The sequence below is a fragment of the Oratosquilla oratoria genome, chromosome 44, assembly GCF_046742065.1.
Source record: "Oratosquilla oratoria isolate Oo_2021 chromosome 44, ASM4674206v1, whole genome shotgun sequence".
NCBI classification, from domain to species: Eukaryota; Metazoa; Arthropoda; class Malacostraca; order Stomatopoda; family Squillidae; genus Oratosquilla; species Oratosquilla oratoria.
The window spans coordinates 17,898,229-17,908,228 of record NC_134820.1 but is presented as its reverse complement, the minus strand read 5'-3'; the positions used below and the strand labels follow the sequence as shown (position 1 = coordinate 17,908,228).

The following is a 10,000-nucleotide window of genomic DNA, read 5'->3' as shown; positions in this document are numbered from 1 at the left end:
GTAAAGACCGCTTTGAGTGTAATTGGATTGGTCAAAAGTGTGTCACGCGAAATATACATGGTCTCCTGACTTATAGCATTGCGTACATGAATAATATGCAACAAGCCTATGGAAAATAATTTGTAAGCGTATAGATATGGCGAACGAGTACATAGATCCTAAATTTCCCTGGGGTTGCCTGATATTCGAACGTGTTTTGTTATGTCTTCCTGTTTGTGTTGTAGTTCTGTACTTACCGTATCTTGCAAGCTTTTCATTTCACGTGGCGTCCAGAGAACAGTTAAAGTATTATTGCTTCATTCACAGTATTCGTCTATCTAAATGCCAAATGTCACTGCCACTTTTGTAATATCACACAATCACTACTCGGAATTCGAATGTTCTGGAGCGTCAATATATCTCCTCTTTCGGGAACACAGCCTTACCCACGTCCCTCTAACCACAAACACTTTCAATGTCGACCCTTCTCTACATCAAATCAGTGGCCTACAGGCGCACTTACTTGTCAAAGAAAAACTTGCAATTCTATTGGTTAAGAGCGACGCCACATTTCCTTGCTGACCAATGACGTATAGTTCTCAGTCTGGATTTAACTATTCCGTTTTCTTCGGTCTCTACAGGCAATCAAAGTTCACAAATTGGCTGTTTATGTTATGCTTGAGTGTATGATAACACTTAAACCGAGACCACAAGTAGACAATCTTTACTTTATTCTGGCTAACATCAGGCATTTCAGGTTAATTTAGAGATCGTGTGTTGCATTGAATTATAAGGTGAAATAAGTTATCTTCATATTTTGCTGAGAGTATTGCGATAGTGAGCACAACAATTGGATACAACAATTTCGATTATCTATACGTTTCGTTCAGCCCAGGAATAAGTTCATAGAAAGCACTAACAAAACAACAAAAATAATGTTGCATTGAAGTATTTTTTTGCCCCAACATCGATTTTTATTTATGAACGATATTAAAAATGTATTCAACATTTATTTGTAAATCAAAGTAAGGAAATGATGTTACATAGACGTAAAATCAGGTAACAGCCCTCGATATATCAACTACTTCTGCCACACGACAATGTCGTCTCGGTAAATTTTCAGAAGTGCATACCTACGCGATTAAATATTAATTTTGTAAATTATGATATTGCACTGCTATTTGCCCCAACATTGATTCTTTATTAACAATATCAAATACGTATTCAACACTTACATATAAATCAAAGTATGGAAATGATGATACATATACGTAAAATCAAGTAACAGCCCTTGGTATATCCAAGATCTAAGTTTATTTAGACCTTGGGTATATCTACTAGTTCTGCCACACGACAATGTCGTCTCGATAAATCTGTCGTCTCGATGAATTTTCGGAAGTGCACACCTACGCGATATAGCATTATAAAATTAGATATTAATTGTGTAAGTTATTATACAGTAATACACGTTTTTTCGGGAATCAATAACAGAAAATTTTGCTAAAAGCTACACACTTACAAACGTAGCCGTTGGGGGTTGCCTGAGACGCCATCTTTGTTTTGATAGATGCGGTGGTCGAAGAAACTAAAATATGATAAATTCCTCTATTCTAACCTAACCTACTCCTAACCTAACCTGTATCTAGTAATACGATACCTGTAATTCTATAGGTCATCAAGGTCGTCGTTATTGTCGTCGTCGTCGTCAAGATATTGAAGGCCAAATTTGATATCGTATCCGATCTGATTGCGGGGTATATAGGAGTTGCATAGCTCTAAGAAATGGATCAATCTCAGTTCCATAGCACTGTTTTAAGAATATGTACCGTGCGAGGTACTGACGGAAGTACTTAGGGCGTATTCCAGATCCAATGGCCACAGCTTCATTCGGTAGTGTATATGCATTTAGAGAGACTAGATAGACAACATGGCGTCTCGATCCTATGATTGCATCTTCGCTCGGGAGTGTTTTTGCTTTTAGCAGTTTTTATTTGTTATTAATTTACGTCAAGAAAAACGTATATTAGGTTGATGTATTATAATTTACAAAATTTATATCTAATTTTCTAATGCTTTATCGCCTATGTGTACATTTCCGAGAAAATACCGTTGTCTCTGAGGACAAACGACTATGACGTCACTAAGGGGCAAAATTGTAAGTCATAGCGTTACGATTTGGATGTACTTAAATCAAGTAACATATCAACTTGAATTTATTATTTTATAAAACAAAAAACAGTGAAGCTAAGCACGATACTATCGTACTGAAAATATTGACTGTGATATTATAACATAAACATTTATTTTTGATAAAACTGTAAACAAACAAATTAAACATAAAATGTATAGGGGTTAGTTGGCAAGACCCAACTCTCTCCTTTGTTGTACATCAACAATAAACTTATTGAATTGAATTGAATTGAATATTGACTGGTTGCGTACCCAAAGAAAGTTCAGGAATAAAGAAAACGGGGCCCTTCAAATTTACACGACAAGTGACGTACGTGATGTGTGAAGACAAATGCGAAATTGCGTCACAATTTACTTTTATTCTCGAATTTCTTTTGCTTCTCTAAATGTTCGTAGCAATTTACGTTGTGGAAATATAAATGGAGCTATGAAGGTTTGTGTGTGTGTGCGTTTGCTTAAGTGTATATGTGTGTGCGTTTGCGTAAGTGTATATGTGTGTGTGTGTTTGTGTGTGTGCGTGTGTATATGTGTATGTGTGTGCGTGTGTGTTTGTGTGTGTGTGTTTGTGTGTGCGTTTGTGTGTGTGTGTGTTTGTGTTTGTGTGTGATTCACCTTGGTCTTTGGATCGCGTGTTGGACTCGTGTGTGTGTATGTGTGTGCGTGTGTGTGTGTGTGTGTGTGTGTTTGTGTGTGATTCACCTTAGTCTTTGGATCGCGTGTTGGACTCGTGTGTGTGTGTGTGTGTGTGTGTGTGTGTGTGTGTGTGTGTGTGTGTGTGTGTGTGTGTGTGTGTAAGAGGCTGGTAGATTAAGGTAGACAAGTAGTAGACAAGTAGGTAGATAGAGGGGTACTTGGCGAGAAATTCATTTCTACAACTTAGATGTTTTGAAAACAATGGTCGCGACGGAGTTGCAGAGTTGCATGATCTCCCTCACCACCTAATGTTTGTAACCACAAGCTAGGGTATCGATATTGGTGCTGATGCTACGAATTGTTAACACTAAAGCCACTTCGCTTTGTGACAAGATTGCTTGTGTAAACAGTATTGCTTGAGGCAGAGTAACAGTCTGATTGGAGAAAAGGATGAAGGAGGAGAGAAATTATTGGGGCACGGAAGTCAAATCACGCCCTAAAAGGGTGGCACTTATTTGTGACGGTCAAAGTTATTGAATGAATTAAGTAGTGACGTCGAAGCAGACTTGGCTTGGTGAGCGTATTAAGGATCCCAGGTGGGAGTCCTCTGGTGTACCTAAGACAATAACGTTGTAGAAGAATTAGTGAAAAAATGAAGAAAATTTTAAGTTCAATTTAATTACCTTTCGTTTACTGAGTAATAGAACTTGACTAAAAGCTTATACTAAGTGGTACTTGACTAAGTTGGACGAAAGAGGCATGAGGCCTATAGATGAGTGACCTACAATTATACAATGATGAAAAGAAAGTGAAAAAAGTTTAAAGTGAATGAAGAACTATAAAATCATAGAAGGAACAGTTAACAGAATTAAACCAGTAATTAAGGAGAGAAGGGAACTGAAAGTGGCAACAGAGCTAAAAGTGTGTGTGTGTGTGTGTGTGTGTGTGTGTGTGTGTGTGTGTGTGTGTGTGTGTGTGTGTGTGTGTGTGTGCGCGTGTAAGACTGTGTGTGTGTGTGTGTGTGCGCGTTTGTGTGTGCGTGTGTGTGTAAAATCAAATTTCACTCACTTTTGCACATAGAATCAGAGTATATATATTTTTTTTTAGAATTTCTCTATTATAGCTATCCATATTTTTTGCACCGGCATAATTGCATATCATTACGTATAATAAATATGCCAGTAATCTTCGGAGTTTTTGATAAAAGAAAAAAAAAATTATTGCTTAAAGCCAGGAACCTGCAGAAACGTTTCTGACTATGTTTGAAACATTCAAACAGTGCCCACACACAAGTAGCAGTCACTTGTCAATTATTATGGGTGTGTAATCATTCTTTTTTCCCACTCAGTTGACAAATTGTGGTTTTATGCATTCAAGTGTTGTCCTGTTACCCCATCCACCATTGTAATATAAGCAAACTTTGTAGGAAAATCATGTCGAGTATTCTTTTCTTTGGGGCTGGGAGAAGGCAAAATATTCTGTGTTGTGCATGTTTTCAAGAACTAATAGACAAAAGCACGTTTGTGTTATTAAAACATTAAGTAGTCATCGTACTGCATATTGATATAAGGTTACAGAAACATTCATCATTAGTATTTCTTTATATGTCGCAGTCAAAATATTACACGAGATACTTATCTTTCAGTAGCAGTTCCTTATCTCCTCGCTAACATCACCATTAAATCAGAACTTCCGAACAAATCAAATTTTACAAAAATGTAAGAAAAATACAAGAAAATGTAGAAACGGGGGACATAGTATACATAGTGATCTGAAGAATCATACGCAGGTAATGCAACAGAACATCAGAACACCACCATCACCGATGACGCAGAACATAAAAAGCTGTTCTGATATGTCAAATTAAATGGACACAACCCGCATTATACATAGTCTCCGCTGCTGAAACTCCTGGCCGACGTCTTCGTGAAGTGGTCGTCTTTTCAGGCAGATCATGGAACCTTCTTCAAGAACTGATCATGATTACTCGTATCTTACTGTCTACGATCACACGGCATGGACAATTTAATTAGTTTTGGATAAATAACAAATAAAGGTCAGGGTTGTCGAATTTTAGCACCACCTTTAGAAGCACGGGGTCACCCGTCTTGCTTGCCGGACCCACAACCACTCCTTCAAGAGCGTGTTCGTCCGTTGAATGACCTCAGTGAGTATACCGCATGGGGTGAAGACCACCCCTACCTAAAACCTAGACTTCGATGAACTCCTCCTGTTCCCAAGAGCTTTGTTTCTCTCTAATTTCACCATAAACGCTCTTATGAGGTCCTTTTGTCGAAGTTCTTTCGTAAGTACACTCCCATGTCATGCATTAAATGGTATCCAGTTACCTGCTGGGCGAGTAGGATAGGACTCCAGATTCGTGCAACATCGTTCTAGTCACTTGGCGGGTCACCGATCTGGGGAATCAGAACTATCCCGTGTACGCATTTAATATGCAAGCAACAACTAAACTGTCTTATCACTCGCTGCCTCCTCCTTGATTTATACGCTGACGATACACGAGTGCGGGCAAGAACGAATCATTCGTATTTCATACACAAATAACGACTCTGAGAGTTGGCACATCAACGACTCCGATAGTTGGCACTTTTATGAGGACAGTTCACTTTAGGTTTGAGTTCACCGTGGCACCGTGTCGACACTACACTCACCCTGAAGGATATTCGACGTTTGTACTGCATCTCATTTCATACCACCTGAACGAACAACATCAATATGATATCATTTTAATGCCAGTGATAAATGATTTATTGGGAGGTTCGTTTTGCAGTCCGAACGACAAAACGCTTGCATTTGATAACAACAACAATAACGGTAACAAAAAGTCCTCAATACTTGTTAGTGGTTCCCTCGAATTAACAATGTACATGAAGATCTATCAGTATTCGTCGGTATCTTCAGGGTAGAGTTTTCAGCAGCCATCGTTTGCATGATTCACCAGGCAAGTCATCATGACTCCGTAATCATCAGTCATCGGTATACATTTAATCCCTTTTGTCTGTCAGCAGTTTCATAAAACCCCGTTCGCAAGAGGATCGCAGTGACAGTGTCTGCTGACATACATACATACATACATACATATACCAAAGGCTTTTTCCCCCTTACACGGGAGGTAGCCAAAAAGAAAAAGGCATAGAAACCACTCCCACCCATTCCATCCCCTACATATTCCACTCCCCTCCTCCCTCTTCCCTCCCTCTCATCTTGGCACCTCCTGGATGAAGAGTCATCCCTGCATCCAGTCCACTTCCCTGGGTCAGAAGCAGTGTCGCAAGACACAGCGCATCCACAGTAAGGCCGCTTCATTAATTCGGCGACCCCCCTCTCCGTCCCCTCATGCGGAAAAGAAGACGGGAAGAAATCCCCTCGGGCTGCGTCAAATTTCTCAGACGTACTTCCTCACCCCCCATCCCCCACCCACTCCCCCTCATGCATCACAGCATCACCCTTCTCCATTCACCCCTATCTTCTGTCCTCTCCCGTCATTCCTCAACAGACATTCCTCTCTTTTGTAATGCCTCTTTTACCCCATCCATCCATCTCATCCTAGGACGTCCCCTCATATTCACCCCTTCCACCTCTGCCTTCCGCGCCTCTTTTACTAATCTTTCTTCACTCATTCTTTCTATGTGTCCAAACCATCCCAATACTCTTTCATCAACCCTATCTCCCAACTCCCTTTCCATCCCTGTTCTCCTACTTACCTCCTCATTTCTCACTCTAACCTAGTAACCCCTATCATACTTCTCAGACATTTCATCTCAAACACATTCAAACTCCTTCTCTCTTCCTCTCTTATGTTTCATGTTTCTGCCCCGTACAGTGCTGTTGGCACAATCACTCCTTCTTATAACCTCCTTTTAGCATCCATTCCCAGATGTCTATTTCTCATTACACTTTTTAATCCACCAAGGCATTTACTCGCTTCTCTCAATCTACATTCTACCTCCACCCCTACTCCTCCCTTTCCTGCCACTTTCGCACCCAAGTATCTAAAACTATCCACTTCCTCCTGTCTCTCTCTCTTAATCCTCACTTCCAGTCTGCTGTCACTCTCTCCACTTGTACATCTCATCACCTTACTTTTACCCACATTTATCTTCAGCTTCCTTCTTTCACATATCTCAAACTCTGTCACTAACTTCCTCAATCCCTCCTCTGATCCTGCTACAAGCGCAGTGTCGTCAGCAAACAACAGCTGGCTTATTTCCCACTTTTCTCCATTTTCTTTAACCATCTCCAACCCCTACCCACTACCCTTGCATTCACCTCTCGCACCACCCCATCCATGTTTAGATTGAACAGCCAGGGCGACATAACACATCCCTGACGAAGTCCCATCTTTACCTCAAACCACTCACTCTCTCCATTTCTAATCCTAACACAAGCTCTACTACTCTCGTAAAAACTCCTGACTGGTCTTAACAGCTTTCCTCCTATCCCATATATCTGCAGTACCTCCCACAGTGCCTTCCTGTCTACCCTATCGTAAGCCTTTTCCAAATCCATAAAGGCCAAAAAAACATCCTTACCTTTTGACATAAGCGAGAATATTGTTTGGTGAGGGACACACACCGACTTTGTCTGTAGAAGACAAACCAGTAGCAAAGTATTTGTTTCTGTCTGTAGACACAGGCGGCGAGTCTGTCAGCAAATAACATTCGATCTCACTTCATTAGACACTGTATGATACTCAAATGGGCGAGCCTTGAGGGAAGTTAAAAGTCTGGTGTTAGATTAGGTTAACTATGATTTGTATAACTACAGTGAAGGGATGAATTGAGATTGGTTTAATCCATTAAATAATAAGCCTGTCTGAGGATAAACATGACATTTACGAAGCATAACACGGGATTAAAGGGCTTCATCGAATGACATGTGTCACACTGGGAGGATGGTACCAGTTTCTATTAGTAAGAACTAAACTATTGAAAAACAAGCCACATGGACAGTATTAACCATTTCATTCATATAATATAAGTATCAACTCCGGACTACCCGCTCTGAATGGCAGTTCGAGAGATGTTTCGAGTGGAGTTCCCCAGGGATCTGTTTATGGGTCGCTGGCTTTCGTGGTGAAGATTCCATATAAGAGACTGAAACTTCCTGTCCATGTTTGCCAGCATCATAAAACTAAGTTATACGGTAAGTTACTAATGAAGTAAATGTTCAAGACATTTGACAAGCTAGTATATCTGTATGAAAAGAGGCTGATGAGGCTTACTACGAGTGACGGAACTCAAGTGAATAAAATTATTTCTATTGAAGTGGTGATATTACGAACATGAATTTTGGGAGTCACACATAGGAACTGTGAAATTGGGGCAGTGAAAAAATGCTTTCCAATGAAGGATTCTTAGGTTCTCTTGAGAGGGCGGAAAACGAACTTTAAGGGTGAAGACTGACAAAGCGCAAAGTGTATAGACACGGTAAAGGAAACATGGACTGGAGGTGAAGCTTTTATTCCTGACGTTTCGTCTATCGACTTTCTCAAAGGAATGAAACGTCAGGAATAAAAGCTTCACCTCCAGTCCATGTCTCCTTTACCGTGTCTATACAACTTATTTACATGGGTTTTCAAAGCACAAAGTACAGTTAACAAAGTCGATATCAAGAAACCACAGCTAAAGTCGAGAGCGAAATAAAAAAAATGCTGCACTTGTTAGTAATGATCCAATACTGTTTCTGGTTTTGGTAAATCAAGTAGAAAATCTATAACTTAGTTATACTGTTATTAGCAAAGTATCCAAATGTAAAATTCACCCACAATCTTGAATTTCCGACTCTGTCTTGGAAGGAAGTCGAAAAGCCGAGAATGATAAGTGACTTGGATGGTTTATCGCTTGACCTAACTTCTTATACACTAGATGACTCTCCTTAAAAGTGGAGTTGCTCGCTGACACATATGGGGTTTGACTTACCCTCCTTCAATTCTCCAAGAGATATAAGTTTGTTTACAATTCGCATCCTCCTAGCTAGCCACAAGCGATATTATTTTCTGATCTCGTAGCTCTATGGGTGTCCTCGACTCTGTAAGGAATGCGAAACGATTATTGAATATACCCTGAAACTCGTGAACGCACGTTGCTCACTGACTTCAGCATCTGACATCGAAGTCTATATGAACGAAGTCAGCTCACTCACCAAAAGCAGAGGGAACCAGGTGACGTAACATGGCCCCTAAACGGAGGGTGATGGGGGTATGTGGAGTAGTAGCAATGAGGGACGCGCGCTATTGGGCGAGACTACTTCACTATGATAAAAGACATACTCGACATATTTTCTAATGGTTTCAGCACCTAGCGCAGTGAGATCATCACCTTTCTCAGCTCTTCATCCACCAGTCGTCGACCAGACATTCACGTAATGTTCTGTATTTTAAAATGTGTCCTCATAAAGCGCATTTGTCGGAAATGGTTATGTATACAGAGGTTTCCTATCCACGTGGCCTCAGTTCGAAGTGAGAGGGGCCGATTTATGTCAGTTTTGTTTACCTACACGTATTATGGCTCCTCCTTGATCGCCAGCAGTTCAGATGAATTACTTGCCAGCACCTGGAGCTGACACTATATGCGAACGTTGATTCGTTTGCCAACACACGTTCTCAACGGCTTCTTGTTAACTTAACACTCGCTGCTTGTCAACACATGCCACAGGAGACTCGCAATATTTCGACGATATTCTCAAGAGGTCGTTTCTACTCGCGGAAGTTCGATAAAGCTCGAAGATCTTCGGTTCTGTCCATCAGGCGTTGCCGCTCATCGCCCGCACTCGTGTCTCACACAAGAACCTTTCCCGGATTCTCTCACTTCGCGAAGAAGGAGATCGCGAAGAACAAGAGCACCGCCAGGCAAGCCGAGAAGGAGACGAGAGCCACCGACACAGCTTCCCTGCTCCTCAGGAGGGTGGTCGAGGAGGAGGAGGAGGAAGCCAAGAAGGACTCGATCCGATTCGCGGAGCTGTTGTTGGAGTGGCACGGAAGGCGGAGGACGCTGCAGAGGACTCCGTAAACGTCCACCTGTTCCATGGGTTCCACCACAACTCCTTTGTCGAAGGCTGGAAAGTGTAATAGAAGGTATCAGAAGGTGTTGTATGCATAGGCCCCTCAGATCCTGACAATCTCAACAATATTGGTGCCTGTAGGAGAGAGGCCAAACGCAGAGTATGGGATCCAATA

General features: G+C 41.1%; 2 protein-coding genes across 2 annotated transcripts in view; both read right to left on the bottom strand.

The window, feature by feature from the left end:
- LOC143022399 (sodium/hydrogen exchanger 9B2-like) overlaps positions 1-464 on the bottom strand; it is a 607,113-nt gene extending 606,649 nt beyond the window's left edge. Inside the window, exon 1 of the mRNA XM_076180566.1 lies at positions 237-464. The gene's annotated coding sequence lies outside the window, so the exon portion shown is untranslated. The remainder of the gene's footprint in view (positions 1-236) is intronic.
- A 7,919-nt stretch (positions 465-8,383) lies between these two features.
- Positions 8,384-10,000, bottom strand: part of LOC143022397 (glycerophosphocholine cholinephosphodiesterase ENPP6-like) — a 265,837-nt gene continuing 264,220 nt past the window's right edge. Inside the window, exon 11 of the mRNA XM_076180561.1 lies at positions 8,384-9,879. Within this exon, the coding sequence (XP_076036676.1) occupies positions 9,629-9,879 (251 nt within the window). The 3' untranslated portion in view covers positions 8,384-9,628. The remainder of the gene's footprint in view (positions 9,880-10,000) is intronic.